The 19,990-nt window shown below is 36.7% G+C and overlaps 1 protein-coding gene across 1 annotated transcript; it reads left to right on the forward strand.

Moving 5' to 3' along the window:
• The first annotated feature begins 1,587 nt into the window (after positions 1 to 1,587).
• Positions 1,588 to 18,524, forward strand: LOC141690560 (uncharacterized). Its single transcript, XM_074495351.1, has 7 exons — positions 1,588 to 2,472; positions 16,758 to 16,978; positions 17,090 to 17,168; positions 17,373 to 17,504; positions 17,607 to 17,909; positions 18,029 to 18,143; positions 18,190 to 18,524. The coding sequence occupies exons 1-7, from the start codon at positions 1,588 to 1,590 to the stop codon at positions 18,522 to 18,524; spliced, it is 2,070 nt and encodes a 689-aa protein (XP_074351452.1).
• Positions 18,525 to 19,990: the final 1,466 nt, after the last annotated feature.

The raw sequence follows: 19,990 nt of genomic DNA on the forward strand, positions 1-19,990 counted from the left end.
TCGGTTTTCTCGACAATCCAACCGTACGGATGTTATTAAACTGCCTTCCTAACATTGGGAAAAAATAATCAAAAAATATAATGCCCGGATCATGGTCGGATCGTAAAAGGGTTTATATGTCAGGATAGGATTCATTTAACGGTTCGACCCACATATCCGTCGTTCGATTTTTTTAATTTGTTTTCTCGACGATCCAACCGTACGGATGTTATTAAACTGCCTTCTTAACATTGGGAAAAAATAATCAAAAAATATAATGCCCGGATCATGGTCGGATCGGGACATTAAAATATCATTTTTCTAAAATTTACGAAAATGAAAAAAAATTAAAAAAATGAAATAAACTGAAAATCGTACAAAAGGTGCAGTGAAAATATGGGCGGCTAAATTTCCCCCCAAAAACATCACTCTCTCTCAGAAACATCACTCTCGCTCAGAAACATCACTCTCTCTCGACCTCGCTCACTCACCTCAGCCTCCCACCTCGCTCACTCACTCACCTCTCACCAACACTCCCTAACTCTCACCCATCTCACTCTCCCTAACTCTCACCCATATCACTCTCCCTAACTCTCACCTCAGCCGCACGTCACCTCAGCCGCACTCTCACCTCAGCCTCACCTCAGCCGCTCTCATTTCGGTGGATTCAGCAGCAATTAGGTGGTTCTCAGCAACATTTCGGTGGTTCGGGTTCTCTGCAATGGAGTTAGGGCGTGCAATTAGGGTTTCGGAATTTTAGGGTTTCGGTTGGAGCTAGCAATTAGGGTTCAGAGCTGCTTTGTGGTTTCGATTTTGGACCAAGGTAACCTCTAATTGAACTTTATTTTTGATTTTATATATTTATCCTTGCTTATTTAATATGTTTAATATGTGTCTGTGTTTAATATGTGTAATATGTGTAATACGTTTAGAGTTTGTGTTTAATATGAATGTAGTATGTGTTTGTGGTCATCTCCCCCCATCTCTCTGTCTCTCTCTCTGTTTCTCTCTCTCTCTCTCTCTCTCTCTCTCTCTCTCTCTCTCTCTGTCTCTCTGTCTCTCTCTCTCTCTCTCTTTGAGTTTTATTGTTTTAGATTCTTGTAATTATGGTTATTACATTTCTTGATGTGATTACGTGTCGAGATGAATTGATGAAATTATGTTGCTTATTCGCTGTTTTTTGTTATTTAATGTCCAAATGCAAGGCTTAACTCTGTTTGCCATTTGGTTACTATGTCTTGTTTTTATCGTCTCTTAGCAGTACTTGGCCTTCCTTAGTTCCTTGTACAATTAAATAAATATATATTATTCGAATACTTAAGACATTAATCTAATCTCAAACTGATTTTATGTGCTATACAAGTCTTTGACTATTGATCTTTTACATTCTAACATTTATTCCCTGTGTGATATTTAAAAGTTACAGTTGTAAATTGAAGTAAAAAATTTAATAAAAATGAAAGCATGGATAAAAATGGGGAATGAGATGTAGGAAATTATTAGTTTATCTTGTATCACTGCAGTATAGTGCACAGAGAGGATTACACGGGCTTTTTTAGGTAGACTTATAATCTTTTAACTTCGCAGGCTATATTATACAGTGTACTAATGGAAGATGATTATAGTAGCTGGATAGGATTTCCAAAATCTAGTAAAGAATATGTACGAGGGATAAAGGCATTTTTGGAAAATTCATTTCCAATTTATGCTAAAGGAGAAGAAATGAAGTGCCCCTGCAAAGTATGTGTCAACCGTTATTGGCACACTCAAACAGTTATCTATGATCATCTCATATGTAGTGGCCCTTCTCCACTACATATGAAATGGATTTGCGAGGTATCACATACCAAAGTAGACGGTAGTACTAACTTCATGGATTCGGGGACGGGGATGGATTTCGAAGATAATTTTGGTGAAATGTTCAATTGTACAGGTAAAAAGTTTCGAGATTCAGAAAATGACTATGAAAGTCTAACAAATGCAGAGGCTAGAAAGTTTTATGGCCATGTTAGGGAGGGTAAACAACCACTATACCCCGGATCCACTAAATTCTCTCGGTTAAGTTTCCTGATCAAACTTTATCATTTAAAGTGTGCTCATGGAATTCCCGAGTCTGCCTTTGGGGAATTGCTGGAGTTAATAAGAGACGCCTTTCCTGATGCCCAAATACCTTTGTCTTTGAATGCTGTAAAAAATATGATCAAGGATTTAGGCTTACACTATGAAAAAATACATGCATGCCGAAATAATTGCATGTTGTACTGGGGAGAAAATAATGACAAAGAAAAATGCGACAATTGTGGTGTTTCTAGGTGGGTGTTACCGGAAAAAAAAGGCAATGATGCTAGTGATCCGGGGCAGGTTATACACAAAGTGCCAGCTAATGTGATGAGGTACTTCCCTCTAAATCCGAGATTGCAGAGGTTATACATGTGCAAGGAATATTCGAAACTAATGAAATGGCACGATGTGGGACATCAACAGGATGGAAAAGTAAGACATCCGGCTGATACTGTAATAACCCCAATTTTTGGAAATTTTTGAAACCCTTATGAATAGTGTTTTTGCTGAATGAGAAAACTGTTCGTGCCACACTATGTAGGGGTTCTGATATGGATATTCTGAGATTTTATTAGTACTTTATATGGGATATAAGTGTATGTAAAGATCGTCAGAATCCAAATCTGAACACTTTAGTTTTTCCCGGAAATCCACAAGATACGGAGAGATTTGAGTATAAGGTAACAGGATAAAAAGGATTTAAATTAAAGGATTATAATAGAGGATCATAAAAAGGAATATAATGTATTGAGAAAGGTTAAGGGAACCTAAGTAATAAGATCCCGGGCATGATCCTTCAAACGAGAAACGAGAACGAAAGTTAAGCGAACCGTATAACAGATCAGCGGTCATTAGGCAAACAATTAGAAGCTAATCAAAGGGATTAGTGGGGGATGATGTCATCCAACCAATAGAAAGAGGACAAAGGAGGGGTGATGACATCACAAAGTGATGCAAGCATGACATAAGAGGGAAGGAAATGTGGTGGAATATTAGCCACACAAAATCAAGGGTAAATGGGTAATTGACCTAAAACAAAACAAAAACAACCAACCAAAAATCAAATCAAAGCAAAACCACAAAAATCTCTCTTTCTTCTTCATCTTGCTCTCGGCCTTTTCAAGAAAAACAAGGAGGAGTTTTCAAAAACTCAAGCTACACACCTTCAAAAATTATAAGGTTTGTTTCTTTAGCTTCCATAATTCATAACTTAGTTATGCTATAAGTTTGGATCCAAGAATCCAAGGTTTACCTAGTTAATCAATTCCTAAAAGTTTAGGGTGAATAGTAACTTTCAAGAACAAATTTTTGATTCTTGATTTTATTTGTAAGGACAAGGTAGCTTAAGCATAGATCAAGGCTTCCATGGGCTTTCCAAGGATCTTTCATTGATTAAAAGCTTCAAGAAGGTATAAAACTTCAAACCCTAGCTTTACTTTTGAGTATTAGGAATGGTTTTGATTGTTATAATTCATAAGGAGCATGATCCTTGTATACTTAGAGTGTGGTTGGATTTGTAATGAGTTTGAAGTTGTAAATCTTGATTATTGGTTAATGAACTTAAGTATAGCTTTTAGTTCATGTTTGAGGGTAGTATAAAGTTCATAATATTGAGTTTTGGGGCTGTTAGGATGTGATATGGATGGACTTTGATTGTATGAAGGGATTGGGGTTGTTTGGTGATGGAATTGAATGGTATAAAATTGGGAAATCGCGTAAACATAGCCGTCGTAATGCCCGATTTACCGTAGACTGTTTTTGTTCTTAAGATCAGAACCCTTGAACTCACTGCTAGGTTTTGACCATTGCCATGATTAGATAGTTCATGTTACGAGCTTCGTTTTGATATGTAGTTCGTTCGATTCCGATGCACGGTTTAGGAGAAACGACCGTTTCAAGTAACGGCGTTTCGCGAACGAAACTTTTTCCCTCGCCTTACTTTGAAACATAGGTTAAAGACCAAAAAGGGTTAATTAATGTATGAAACATTTATGGTAAGTGTGCTAGGCAGTTAGTAAGACACTCGCGAAGGAATCGCCTTAAAACTCGTAAAGGTTAAATTATTAAAAATGGTGGAGCCGCGGGTACCCGAGTGACTTAAGCGAATCAGTGAGCGCAAAACAAGCGTTAGAGTCTAAGTTAGTTAAAGTATAGATTTACAAGTGACTTTGGTTTAATTCCAACTTACTTGTTGTTTATAGGTTACCAGACTCGTCCCGAGCCTTTTATCACTCCAAGTCGCTCAGGCAAGTATTCTATCCGATATACTGTTGTTGTGATGTATACATTTGTATATGCATGATCTTGCGATAAATGCCTATTGGTTATTTAGCAAACTTTTGCGATATATTGTAGCATGTGATATGGTATATATGCATGCCTGTTTCATATTCTTGAAATATATATCTGTTGGTTCATTTGATAATACCTATGCTAGAGGATAGCGGTAACTTGCATATACCCTTAGTATAGGGACCCAAAGGTGAAAATATTTTCAAAAACCGGGAGTCGAGGATCCCGAGTTGATTTTATATATATGGATATGGATATATATATATATACTTATATATTTATATATATATGGTTATAGTTTTCCAAACTATTAATCGAATAAGGTTTATTCGATAACTTGAAACTTTATTTTATTATTGAATATTATTTCGAATATTATTCGAGGGCTTATGACTCCTTTTATTTAATTATCTGAATATTATTTGAATATTCATTCGAGGACTAATGACTCTTTTATATTATTATGAATATTATTTGAATATTCATTTGAGGATCTATGACTCCGATAATGTGCTGTAATATATTCTTTATTTTATTAAAGAGTAAGGTGTTAATAATCAAACTTATTTTCGATTATTCAAATAAAGATAATACTTTCATATAAGTATATCTTTGGTTATTTAATGTTTATTTCAAGTATAAGTTTTAATACTTCTACTTCAATTATTTTTATAAAGATTATTCTTTATGGGAATATTATTTAAATAATAATATTCAGTCATTTTCTAAATATTCTGGGGACTGATTTACTTCATTAAATCAGCCTTACTCCAAACACTCTTTAAAGTGTTTTCGAGTCTTCAAAATGATTTTTAAAAGTCAGAGCGGATCCCAAAACTCATTTTTATATTTAAGATCTTCCTTTTTAAAGGGGATTTAAATACTCGCTCAAAACCTGGGGAATCCGGCTCTGTGGTGTATTTTATATTCGCAACGAGGTTGCAGATTTGGTAAATGAATTGATTACTTGCCCAACGTTCGGGAAGTAAGCCCATCTCATTGAGTCGGCATAAGCGACAGGCCGGGGTACGGTCTATTATTGTGTAAGTGGCTGGGTGGCAGTCCATCAATGCGTGAGGGGCCGGGGTACGGTCTAGCGCGAGGTCCTAATGCGGCCAGGGTGATGACCGGTGAGGAATTCATCCATCTACAGTAGAAAAGGTTACTTATTGGTATCTTTGCCTGATCAGCAAGATATCTGGTTTATGCCAAAATTCTTTTCCTTTCCAAAATTCATTGGATGTTTCAAACTCTGTTCATACTTTACATAACAGAGGTTCCAGGAAATGTTTAAGAGATATATATATGTGGATATATATATATCGGGACTAAATAAAGTATCTCGTAACTTTATTTCATTCAATAATATTTCAAAGATTGAATCTATTCAAATCTTGTCTTGTAGTCTCATCTATGTGATGAACTTTTGAAACTGATTATAACTTGAACGGTGGTAGTTCAAGTAGTATTGGGAAAGATATAAGTATATTGGGGTATTTGGTAACCTCATCTTTTAAACTTATATCTAATTAATAATTGTCTTATGAATGACAAAGATTTTCAGAAAAACGTTGAGACAAGGTTAGATATATGAGATCACCTTGCAATGATATTTTTTTTATACAGTTATACACTGGGACTTTATGTATATTATGCATGGAAGAGGACTTCCAATATTTTGAAAAGTATATATATATATATACTGAATATTTTGCGACTTCATCGCATTAAGATATCAAACTTGGTTCATTTCTTTTGACCAAGACTTTCATGAGTACTAAGAAAAGGCTCATATACTATTAATCATTATGCATATTATTTTGGTGGGCTTGCTGCTCACCCTTGCTTTCTTCTTTCATCACACAACATCAGATAGACAAGATGAACCGGACCAAGCTCCCGATTCGCAAGAGGTTAGGAGACGTTCCGCAGTTTTCTAGAAGCACTGATGCCGCCGTAGCTGAGGTAGGAACTACCAATAGGCTAGGCTTTCAACTTTTGATGTATCAGATTATGTATATTTATGAATTATAATAATGGCAAAGAAATGTAAATTTATTCAGAAACCTGTTTAAGGTGTATTGGCATATAATTGTGGAATAAAATGACTTGTGATTATTTTTGGATATTCATCTCTGAGACTATAACTTGTGGTGTGTGTTTATTGTGGGGTCACAGTACAGAGTAGTTGATTATTTATTAAGATTGGGTGTTATTAAGGGAAATGGAACTCGTGACAACCCGGATCCCCGACCCCGGATCTGGGGGTGTTACAGAAATGGTATCAGAGCTAAATGTTATAAACCTCAGAGATGATGTGACGTTAAGATAATAAGTTCACTAAGATAATAAGAACTCTTGCCAAGTTCATAGTCGGGCTACCTAACGTAGTACTGACAGTTAAAACACTTATGGGAACCCTTATAAATATCGTGATAGAAGCGTAGTTCGTTATCGTATATGGTAGCGGGACACCGAACCCTGAGGTTGAGGAGCAACAGCGCGATGATGTTTTATTACTAATTGGAGATCGGATTGTGGATCCGATAGAGTGTCCTAATGCAGGACCGGATGATGTTGATATTGAGGATGTAGCGGTTGAGGATGTTGTCCTAGATGGGATTGTTGCTGAGGAGGATCTCGTGGAGGATCCTGACAAGAATGAATAAAGGACCACTGATGAATTGATGACCATGGTTATGGCAACTCCCAGAGGTAGGATTGGCCGGTCACTACCGGAGGTTCGTTCAAGTTTGTAAAGATAGTAGCCCCTTTAACGCGGCTTACTCGTAAGACTGAGAAGTTCGAATGGACAGAGAAATGCGAGAACAACTTTTAAGAACCGAAGCAAAGGTTGGTGACGTTCCCTATGTTGGCGTTGCCGGATGGAAAATGATATTTTGTGATGTGTAGTGACGCTGCGCATAAGGAATTAGGGTGCTTCATATACAGCACAGCAAGGTAATCGCGTACGCGTTAAGACAATTAAGGGAATATGAAATTCGATATCCCCGCCCATGAGCTTGGGCTCGTGGCAATAGGTTTGCCCTAAATATTGGAGGCACTACTTGTATGGATAGAAGTGCGAGATTTACACAAACCATAGGAGCTCTAGTACATTTTGTGTAGAAAGAGCTCAACATACGCCAGAGGAGGCGGTTAGAGCTAATCAAGAATTATGATTGGGAGATTCTGTATCATTCGGGGAAAGCCAATATGGTGGCTGATGCCCTTAGTAAAAAGGAGAGACTCAAGATGATAATGTCTTTTAGAGAGTTTATAAGAGATTTTGAGAAAATGGAAATAGTAGTGAAGGTAACCGGAGCCGGTACCGAAAAGCTGTTTGAGATAGCAATACAGCCCGAATTATTGGAAAAGAACATATTGTGCCAGTAAAGGTGATGAATGAAGGCTGAGAGCCAACGAATAAATATGAGATTAATACCGAGAAAGATGATAAGGGAATAATGAGGTATTCCTATAGAATTTGGGTTCCAAATATTCAAGAGCTTAAAGATGAGATCTTAGATGAAAGTCATAGTTCAAGGAATAAGATTAAGGGCAAACCCTGAATGTAATAGTCAAGGAGGACGCCATCAAGATAGAAGGAACCCATAACATAATGAAGTGGAAAATGAGGATTTTAACGTATAAGATAACCCCAAGTATGGGAGAAGGATGAAACATTTCATACTAAGGAAACAGAAAGTCGAGTAAGGAAAGGAGACCCAAGACGGTACTCCTATACGATAATTTATAGACCAGCCTAGACAGAACTTAGACTATTATCCCCAACCACCACACTGAGGAAACAATGTGGTGTGAAATTCTTTCATAACCTTTAAATCGCTAAGCTCTCAGAGTTCCAAGGAACAGGCTGACCCAGCCGAGGCAAGAGCCTGGCTAAAGGAAATATAGGAATCATTTGAGATTCTAAATGATTGACGAATCTCAAAAGGACTGTTTTTGTCACTTACCCTCCCAAGAGAGAGACCACCCGCTGGTGAAAGGCCAAGGAAGGCACGGAGCAAGAGATTATAATAAACTGATTAAAGTTCAGCCAATTGTTTTCGGGAAAGTAATTCCCAAGGTTATGGAATAGTGTAAAAGCTTTAGAGCCAGAACAAAGGCAGACGAGTATGATGAATTATGAATCTAAGTTGTAAAAGTTATCAAGATTCGTTCTGAGGACACGAATCCAGAATGACGGGATGTTTGAAATCAATGCTTATGTTGTGTTGGTTCATGAAATAATGATAAGAGAAAGGAAAATAAAAAGAAATTGAAGTGGAAAGGAATATAACGGCAATAGAGTTTGAGGTATGATAAGGGAGTTGGATATGAGGAAACCCTAACGACTCGTAGCAATAGAAATAGAAAAGTATGCATTCGTCAGGATGAGGGTGATTCACCATAAGTTAAAATTGATGGTTGAGGGCATAAGAGATACATATAGTTTATCCCCTGTAAGTTGGGAGGATTCGAGGAAACCTTGAGATAATTCGAAGGATAAATAATGAGACGCGGATAGACTAAGGGGATAAGGAAGTAAGAAATTAGGAAAAATTGGATGAAGGAAGTGACCTTCAAGAAGGAAATGTAAGACCGGTGGCTTGATACCCAGAAAGGGAGATGCCAGGTATGAAAGATATCCCAACATTGAGGTGACTGTTGAGATAAACAACAGAAGTAAATAAGGAATTATTAAGAAGAAGTTCACGTTGAACACGACCAATATCTTCCAGAATATCCTTGTTATCGTTACCAAATTAGGCAAGACAAGCGGATAACCGTTGTTATCTTTTGGAGGCCATATGGATTGACCTCAATTTGAATAAGGATGCTATTATGAAGTTAGGTATAGACTATCGAGGTGGGAATGATGAATATGATAATCTATCAAGGAAATATGACTTGATTTATTCGTGGAAGGATGCAGGTACCTTTTAAAGGTGGAATTAAGGATAGAACATTGGTAACTTAAAATGAATCCTAGGGGACTGCATAAAGGTTGGCATGTCACCCTTAATAGGGACAGTATGAGTTTTGACAGTATGATTGGGAAAGGGTTAAGGTAACAACAACCTTTAAGAATCAGTGGAGAAATTTTGCAGAAGTATATAGACAATGGTTCTACTATTAGTAAATGGTATTGTGATATGCCCTGTATCTAGGGAATACAGGAGGAACGATTGAAGGATAACCTTAGAGGTTTTATAAGGAAAAAGGTAATATTCAAAATTCTCAAGAATAGAAATGTGGATAAAGGAAATATGACGTAATTATAATGATGCCAAGTGGGGCACGTGTTAAACCACGAGAAAGTATGGATCGAACCAGTAATGGTCGAAATTGTTCAGGGCAATTAGGACTTAAGAAAAAAAAAATGTTCTAAGTATGATTGAGAGTCAGTCTTGACAGTGATTAGCCTCTAAAGACTGAGGCAATAACTTATGGAAAAATGGTGATATTTTTTTTCCCATCTGATTTTAAGGAAAACATCTTCACTCAAGCAGTGATCGGAAATAAGGTAGAAAATTTATTTGGAGGTGGTTAAAATGACATTGACTGTAAGGAAATTTTACTATCAGGAAAGGCCAAAGAGGTGGCCGACACTTTAAGGGTAAGAGGATAATTATAGGCGCGTGTGCCAAACGAATACAGTGATGATGGTTAGAAATGTGAAGGTTGAATTATGGTTTGGAAGATTGACATTCCTTCTGATGACTGTGCAATACCCAACCGTAATAGTAGTTGGTAAAGGTTTAATTCGTGTAATCGCCATGAACGGGCTATCTATCTTAGAAGGTCCTATCTTGAGATAAGCCAGGACCATATTTCAAAAAGGACTAGATGAACCCTTGAGTTAATTCTTCTATTTAGGGCGTATGATTAAGAATAGTATTAACCTGCTATCGTTGCTTTGATTGAAACTCTTCTACACTTTTATCTGCTTCATGTCATATATGTATGTCAGGATCAGGAGTGTTCTTCATGAATCAGAAATGGTGATTATGTTACCTCCTTAGAAGGATTTGATACGACATGTATGGACTCCGTATGGTTAGCTATTAAGATTTCATGGAAAGTGAATGATGACAGTGGGTCAGTGGTGGACCATAGTAAGGCATCAATGATTCTGCGAGTAGTGAGCTGATTACAACCGTGAGAGTTGTATTGGAATGGGTGTTGAGATTGAGTACCACTAATCGGGTCATGGTAGTGTATAAGTTATCATTGATAGACTAATTAAGTAGAGTATCTACCTGGTGAATAATTATTCTTTCTTATCAATAGAGAGTCGTATTATTATACGAGGAAGGTTGCAGTGCAAGCATAGAATTATAGTAACGATGATGTATAGAATGAGATCCCAGATTCGATTTTCGATGTCGAGGGAGTTTCAAAGGTGATTATGTATAAGCTCGAGGAAGAGTGTGGGTCCATAGAATGATGGACGGGATAGCGAAAATATTTAGGCATGGGAAATACGAGGCTATAATGCTTGATGCTGATATAAATACGTATATGTTTTGTTCTCCTATGACAAACCTCTATAGTTCAGAGGTAGGTTCCAAGCCAGATATTTTGTGGCAGTATATTTTTTTCATATATACAATTCTCTTCAGTTCGTTCTTTTCTCTTCTTTTCATTTCATGTAAGCTGAGAAGAACAACCCTTCCAAAAGGGGAGGTATTGTCGAATGACTATCTATCTGTGTGATAGAAGCCGAGTAGGATACCAGCTATTGTTTAATTGCTTGTCAAGTACTAAAGGCTGGCCACCTTCTGTACTAACTATGCGATATAACAAGTGTTCATGATCATAGTGATCTCTCAACAAATTCCTTTACTTCTATTTGATTGATCAAATTTTGGAAAATAGAAACAACTGAAAAAGGAGTAATAAAGTGGTGGTAGTATGCGGAATGGGAACACATTCGTGATACTAAGGTTGACGTGGTTATTAAAAGGTTATAGAACGCTAACGAGCAAAAGTATAACCAGTATAATATTAGGAACGGAAGGTAGTAGCGATTACGAACTGGAAAAGAATGGGTATTGAGAAGCAGAAGCTCTAATGCTAAAAGCAATAATGAGAGTCTGTGTAATAGACTTGAAAGAATTTGGAATGATCACTTAATTTGGATTGAGTTATCTTACGACAATAGATCATATGTCATTATCGAGATGTCGCCTTATGAGATCCTTGAGGGAAGACAATGTCGATCTCCCTTATGTTAGGATGAAGTTGTAGAGCGCAAGATGCTCGGACCCGCAGTAGTCCAAAGGACCAAGGATATGATAGATCTAATCAGAGGACGGCTGGTAGTAGCCCAAGATGGACATGATAAGTATGTTGATTTGACACGAAAGGATAAAGAGTATGAAATAGGGGACCTAGTAATGTTATAGGTATCCCCTTGGAAACCCTTGAAAAGGATTGATGAGGTTCGGAAAGAAAGGAAAGCTAAGTCTACAATTTGTTGGACCCTTGGATATATTAAGACGTTTGGGAAGTTAGCATATGAGCTAGCCCTACCCCCGAACCTGTAGCAAGTTCATAACGTGTTTCACGTATCAATGTTAAGGAAGTGTAATTCAGATGCCAGATAAATAGAGGCATATGAGCGCATAGATATGCAACCCGACGTAACCTATATGGAGCAACCAGGAAGGGTTATATATCGAAAAGGAACGAGTGCTTAGGAGAAGGGTTATCAAACTAGTAAGAGTTTGATGGTAGAACCACAATGTGGGAAAATTGACTTGAGAGTTAGAAAGTGCAATACTAAGAAAGTATCCCTATTTATTTCTATCTGATTCCGGGACGGAATCCTTTTAAGGAGGGGAGACTGTAATAACCCCAATTTTTGGAAATTTTTGAAACCCTTATGAATAGTGTTTTTGCTGAATGAGAAAACTGTTCGTGCCACACTATGTAGGGGTTCTGATATGGATATTCTGAGATTTTATTAGTACTTTATATGGGATATAAGTGTATGTAAAGATCGTCAGAATCCAAATCCGAACACTTTAGTTTTTCCCGGAAATCTACAAGATACGGAGAGATTTGAGTATAAGGTAACAGGATAAAAAGGATTTAAATTAAAGGATTATAATAGAGGATCATAAAAAGGAATATAATGTATTGAGAAAGGTTAAGGGAACCTAAGTAATAAGATCCCGGGCATGATCCTTCAAACGAGAAACGAGAACGAAAGTTAAGCGAACCGTATAACAGATCAGCGGTCATTAGGCAAACAATTAGAAGCTAATCAAAGGGATTAGTGGGGGATGATGTCATCCAACCAATAGAAAGAGGACAAAGGAGGGGTGACGACATCACAAAGTGATGCAAGCATGACATAAGAGGGAAGGAAATGTGGTGGAATATTAGCCACACAAAATCAAGGGTAAATGGGTAATTGACCTAAAACAAAACAAAAACAACCAACCAAAAATCAAATCAAAGCAAAACCACAAAAATCTCTCTTTCTTCTTCATCTTGCTCTCGGCCTTTTCAAGAAAAACAAGGAGGAGTTTTCAAAAACTCAAGCTACACACCTTCAAAAATTATAAGGTTTGTTTCTTTAGCTTCCATAATTCATAACTTAGTTATGCTATAAGTTTGGATCCAAGAATCCAAGGTTTACCTAGTTAATCAATTCCTAAAAGTTTAGGGTGAATAGTAACTTTCAAGAACAAATTTTTGATTCTTGATTTTATTTGTAAGGACAAGGTAGCTTAAGCATAGATCAAGGCTTCCATGGGCTTTCCAAGGATCTTTCATTGATTAAAAGCTTCAAGAAGGTATAAAACTTCAAACCCTAGCTTTACTTTTGAGTATTAGGAATGGTTTTGATTGTTATAATTCATGAGGAGCATGATCCTTGTATACTTAGAGTGTGGTTGAATTTGTAATGAGTTTGAAGTTGTAAATCTTGATTATTGGTTAATGAACTTAAGTATAGCTTTTAGTTCATGTTTGAGGGTAGTATAAAGTTCATAATATTGAGTTTTGGGGCTGTTAGGATGTGATATGGATGGACTTTGATTGTATGAAGGGATTGGGGTTGTTTGGTGATGGAATTGAATGGTATAAAATTGGGAAATCGCGTAAACATAGCCGTCGTAATGCCCGATTTACCGTAGACTGTTTTTGTTCTTAAGATCAGAACCCTTGAACTCACTGCTAGGTTTTGACCATTGCCATGATTAGATAGTTCATGTTACGAGCTTCGTTTTGATATGTAGTTCGTTCGATTCCGATGCACGGTTTAGGAGAAACGACCGTTTCAAGTAACGGCGTTTCGCGAACGAAACTTTTTCCCTCGCCTTACTTTGAAACATAGGTTAAAGACCAAAAAGGGTTAATTAATTATGAAACATTTATGGTAAGTGTGCTAGGCAGTTAGTAAGACACTCGCGAAGGAATCGCCTTAAAACTCGTAAAGGTTAAATTATTAAAAATGGTGGAGCCGCGGGTACCCGAGTGACTTAAGCGAATCAGTGAGCGCAAAACAAGCGTTAGAGTCTAAGTTAGTTAAAGTATAGATTTACAAGTGACTTTGGTTTAATTCCAACTTACTTGTTGTTTATAGGTTACCAGACTCGTCCCGAGCCTTTTATCACTCCAAGTCGCTCAGGCAAGTATTCTATCCGATATACTGTTGTTGTGATGTATACATTTGTATATGCATGATCTTGCGATAAATGCCTATTGGTTATTTAGCAAACTTTTGCGATATATTGTAGCATGTGATATGGTATATATGCATGCCTGTTTCATATTCTTGAAATATATATCTGTTGGTTCATTTGATAATATCTATGTTAGAGGATAGCGGTAACTTGCATATACCCTTAGTATAGGGACCCAAAGGTGAAAATATTTTCAAAAACCGGGAGTCGAGGATCCCGAGTTGATTTTATATATATGGATATGGATATATATATATACTTATATATTTATATATATATGGTTATAGTTTTCCAAACTATTAATCGAATAAGGTTTATTCGATAACTTGAAACTTTATTTTATTATTGAATATTATTTCGAATATTATTCGAGGGCTTATGACTCCTTTTATTTATTTATCTGAATATTATTTGAATATTCATTCGAGGACTTATGACTCTTTTATATTATTATGAATATTATTTGAATATTCATTTGAGGATCTATGACTCCGATAATGTGCTGTAATATATTCTTTATTTTATTAAAGAGTAAGGTGTTAATAATCAAACTTATTTTCGATTATTCAAATAAAGATAATACTTTCATATAAGTATATCTTTGGTTATTTAATGTTTATTTCAAGTATAAGTTTTAAAACTTCTACTTCAATTATTTTTATAAAGATTATTCTTTATGGGAATATTATTTAAATAATAATATTCAGTCATTTTCTAAATATTCTGGGGACTGATTTACTTCATTAAATCAGCCTTACTCCAAACACTCTTTAAAGTGTTTTCGAGTCTTCAAAATGATTTTTAAAAGTCAGAGCGGATCCCAAAACTCATTTTTATATTTAAGATCTTCCTTTTTAAAGGGGATTTAAATACTCGCTCAAAACCTGGGGAATCCGGCTCTGTGGTGTATTTTATATTCGCAACGAGGTTGCAGATTTGGTAAATGAATTGATTACTTGCCCAACGTTCGGGAAGTAAGCCCATCTCATTGAGTCGGCATAAGCGACAGGCCGGGGTACGGTCTATTATTGTGTAAGTGGCTGGGTGGCAGTCCATCAACGCGTGAGGGGCCGGGGTACGGTCTAGCGCGAGGTCCTAATGCGGCCAGGGTGATGACCGGTGAGGAATTCATCCATCTACAGTAGAAAAGGTTACTTATTGGTATCTTTGCCTGATCAGCAAGATATCTGGTTTATGCCAAAATTCTTTTCCTTTCCAAAATTCATTGGATGTTTCAAACTCTGTTCATACTTTACATAACAGAGGTTCCAGGAAATGTTTAAGAGATATATATATGTGGATATATATATATCGGGACTAAATAAAGTATCTCGTAACTTTATTTCATTCAATAATATTTCAAAGATTGAATCTATTCAAATCTTGTCTTGTAGTCTCATCTATGTGATGAACTTTTGAAACTGATTATAACTTGAACGGTGGTAGTTCAAGTAGTATTGGGAAAGATATAAGTATATTGGGGTATTTGGTAACCTCATCTTTTAAACTTATATCTAATTAATAATTGTCTTATGAATGACAAAGATTTTCAGAAAAACGTTGAGACAAGGTTAGATATATGAGATCACCTTGCAATGATATTTTTTTTATACAGTTATACACTGGGACTTTGTGTATATTATGCATGGAAGAGGACTTCCAATATTTTGAAAAGTATATATATATATACTGAATATTTTGCGACTTCATCGCATTAAGATATCAAACTTGGTTCATTTCTTTTGACCAAGACTTTCATGAGTACTAAGAGAAGGCTCATATACTATTAATCATTATGCATATTATTTTGGTGGGCTTGCTGCTCACCCTTGCTTTCTTCTTTCATCACACAACATCAGATAGACAAGATGAACTGGACCAAGCTCCCGATTCGCAAGAGGTTAGGAGACGTTCCGCAGTTTTCTAGAAGCACTGATGCCGCCGTAGCTGAGGTAGGAACTACCAATAGGCTAGGCTTTCAACTTTTGATGTATCAGATTATGTATATTTATGAATTATAATAATGGCAAAGAAATGTAAATTTATTCAGAAACCTGTTTAAGGTGTATTGGCATATAATTGTGGAATAAAATGACTTGTGATTATTTTTGGATATTCATCTCTGAGACTATAACTTGTGGTGTGTGTTTATTGTGGGGTCACAGTACAGAGTAGTTGATTATTTATTAAGATTGGGTGTTATTAAGGGAAATGGAACTCGTGACAACCCGGATCCCCGACCCCGGATCTGGGGGTGTTACAGATACAGAGGCTTGGAAGACGATGGATGCTGACTATCCTGATTTTTTATTAGAAAATTGGAATGTTAGTTTAGGAGTAGCCTCAGATGGATTCAACCCCTATCGTTCAATGAACCTAAGTCACAGTACCTGGCCAATTGTATTGGTCAATTACAACCTCCCACCTTGGCTATGCATGAAACAAGAAAATCTAATTCTTTCGACACTAATATCTGGTCCAGATTCACCAAAGAATAGTATTGATGTGTTCATGCAACCTTTAATTGCCGAGTTAAAAGAATTATGAGAGGTCGGCGTCAATACTTATGATGCCTTGGCTGATGAAGATTTTAATTTACGTGCTAGAGTGCTATGGACTATTAGCGATTTCCCGGGATATGCTATGTTGTCTGGCTGGAGCACAAAAGGTAAACTAGGGTGTCCTGTCTGCCATTATGAAATTTCATCACTTTATTTGAAGCATAGCAAGAAAATGTGCTATATGAACCACCGAAAGTTTCTTCCTTCTGCACACAAGTGGAGAATAGATACTAAAAGGTTTAATGGCGCAATTGAAATGGGGCAGTGTCCTTCACTTTTGACGGGAACTGACATTGAAGAGTTGTTGTCTGGGTATATAAACCAATTCGGCCTGCAGAACAAAAAGGCAAAGAGTAAAACTGAGGGCCCTTTTAAAAAGAAGTAAATTTTTTTCGATTTACCTTATTGGAAGCATAATCCACTTCGACATAACCTTGACGCCATGCACATAGAAAAAAATGTTTGCGATAACATATTGGGCACTTTACTCAGTATAAGTGGCAAGACAAAAGATCATGTTGCCGCTCGTAAAGATTTACAAGAAATGGGAATTAGAAAACCCCTACATCCTGTTCTATCAGAAGATAGAGCGCACCATGAAATACGAGCAACAATCTTTGACTAAGAGAAGGAGATCTTTTGTTCAGTGTTGGAAAACACTAAACTGCCGTACGGTTGTGCCTCCAACATAGGGCGGTATATGCACATAAAGGAGAGGAAAGTAGTGAGGTATAAGAGCCATGATGCTCATTTCATACTCCACTACTTGTTGCAGTTTACCATCAAAACAACTACAAAGCCTGAGGTTGCAGTACCTTTGATGAAATTGAGTGCCTGCCTTAGAGCTCTATGGAGCAAGGTTATCGATTTGGAGGAGCTTGAGAAGTTGGAAACTGAAATCGTCGAGGTACTTTGCCAATTTGAGATGATTTTTCCATCAGCTTTCTTCGACATAATGGTGCACTTGCTTGTTCAACTAACTAGATAAGTTAGACTTGGGGGACCTCAGCACCTTCGAAACATGTTCCCAATAGAGCGTTATCTTGCAAAATTGAAATCATACGTTCGTAATAGAAGTAAGACGGAAGGTTCTATTGCAGAAGGTTACATAGCTGAAGAATATGTAACATTTTGTTCAAGATTTTTGGCTGCTGATGAAACAACAAAAAACAACATGTGCTCAACAGTTTTCGAAAGAGGGCCAACACAAGCTGAATATCATATCGGAACGAGAATGAATAAAGATGTAACTATTATTCATTTGGAAGATGTTGATTGGAAGGCAAGTCATCGCTATGTTTATTCAATACTGGTAACAAAGAAGTAGAGAGGCTCCTCGAGTAAGTTTAATAAGCTCTAACGTAAATAATTTTAATTCATAATTCAAGAACTTTTTCTTTTCTACACTATTTTAACTTAGTATAATTTTAGGGAACATCAAGCCTTGGTGGACAGCCACGCAAATACGAACAGATACAAGAGGTCACGAAGACACACGGCAGAATTCTGGGACTAGTTACGAGAAGAGGTTGGGAAAATGGTGGAGGTTTCATCTGACTTGGGGGTGTTTGCGTTGGTGCCTAATCGAACAGCTAGAAGGTTTACTGGTTATGTTGTTAATGGCTATCGATTCCACACAAGTGATAGAGATTCTCGATGCACAACACAAAATAGTGGTGTATATTTGACTGCACAAACAACTAGTTTCTCTAGTTCTAGATACGAGAACCCTATAGTTGGGGATGTCAGCTACTACGGATCATTAGAAGATATCATAGAACTTGATTACTGGGGATTATTTACAGTTGTCCTATTTAAGTGTCGTTGGTACCAACAACAAAAAGATTCACACGGTCACATTCGAGTAAATTTCAATAGGTTATGCCATAAATCTGATCCTCATGTCCTGGCCAAACAAGTGCAATAAGTTTTTTATGTGGAAGACCTAATCGAAAAGAATGTACATTACGTAATTAAGAAACTACCGAGGGAGTGGTGTGATAATGGAAACATGGATGCACATGAAGATTTCAACGATACTGATCTCCGTGAGACTGAATTTGTTTGTGGACTTCAAACTCATGTTGATGAAATGAGTTGGTGCAGAGATGATATCCCCACAACAAGAGTTCCCATTCCCGATAAATGAAGCAACTGAACTGCTAAACATTTATAAGTTTAAAATTAATCACAGCAGTGAACTTCATTTTGTATTTTCTCTGTGTTTAGACTATTTAGATGTAATTGAATATCTTAATTTATTTCTTCCATGAATTCTTCCATGAATTCTTCAATGAAATCCATCTTTGTAGTTTAAATTTGTTGTCGTTGTCGCCTGATTTGTAGTTTATATTTATTGTCTTGGTAAGTTCAGCATGCCCTTGTTATATTTCGTAGTGTTGGGATTAAATCTCCTTACTGTAATTTAGTTGATTCAGTAGATGCATATGATAACTATTTTTTCTTATTTTTATAATCTTGTATGTTAGCTGCAAATATCCTACATGTGTAATAAAAACAAATATAGGATATCAAGTAGATGCTTAATATCTTTTTGTGATCGAAATTGTGTTTGTTGTATTTGTGTCGAGTGCCAATTCATGAATATTTTGCTGTTTATTATTTGATCTAATATGTGTTTACCAATTAGTTCGAGATATGTGTTTATGGCATACTAGGATTTGGCAGAGATACATTTGAAATATTTTTGTTTAATGGTCAGCCATTGACATCTCTTTGAACTCTGTGCAGGATGGCAAAAAAACACGTTAATATTGGATTGTACCACAGTGGGGAGTTTCAGAGGACAAGTTACTCTGGTAGAGATTGCTTGACTATTTATAATGTAGATGCTGATATGTGGGCTTATAATGATCTGATGGAGGAGGTGAAGAATCTCCTCAAACTCAATGAAATCGGAGGAGTCTATGCAAAAGAAGGAAAACATGGTGGTTGGAAGCTGCTGAGGACTGTCCTGGACATCATTCAAGAGATAGAAAAGTGTAACGATGGCGAAGAGGTCAAGCTTTATGTAGACACAGTTGTTGACCCTGCAATTGAGCCGTTGTGTGAGATGCAGCCTCACGTGATTGTCAGGCCGAGGAAAAGCCTGTTTGAAGGTATGCCTATTGCTGATAAATAATTAGGTCCCCATTAAATACACATCTCTATCTATTTATGTATCTCTTTATATATGCATAATGGGACTTGGATGTCCATATTAGTTGAAGATAATTCGTTGACTTGGATTTTTTTCTTGGATAAATACAGTTTCACCGAAGAAAATACAAAAGCGGAAATATATTACCACACATGAACTCCAGCAGAAGCAGAACCCAAGGAAGATTGTTAAGAAGACACCTGAGCCCAGTCGGAGGTATGCGTTACGATCAT

Source organism: Apium graveolens, chromosome 10, assembly GCF_009905375.1.
Source record: "Apium graveolens cultivar Ventura chromosome 10, ASM990537v1, whole genome shotgun sequence".
Lineage (NCBI taxonomy): Eukaryota > Viridiplantae > Streptophyta > Magnoliopsida > Apiales > Apiaceae > Apium > Apium graveolens.

Excerpts from the sequence above, each read along its gene's own strand:
- LOC141690560 (XM_074495351.1), top strand. The coding sequence starts at position 1,588 with ATGGAAGATGATTATAGTAGCTGGATAGGATTTCCAAAATCTAGTAAA. Across the intron at positions 2,473-16,757 it reads GACATCAACAGGATGGAAAA|CATAGCAAGAAAATGTGCTA; the intron begins GTAAGACATCCG and ends CTTTATTTGAAG. Across the intron at positions 16,979-17,089 it reads GAGGGCCCTTTTAAAAAGAA|TATAAGTGGCAAGACAAAAG; the intron begins GTAAATTTTTTT and ends CACTTTACTCAG.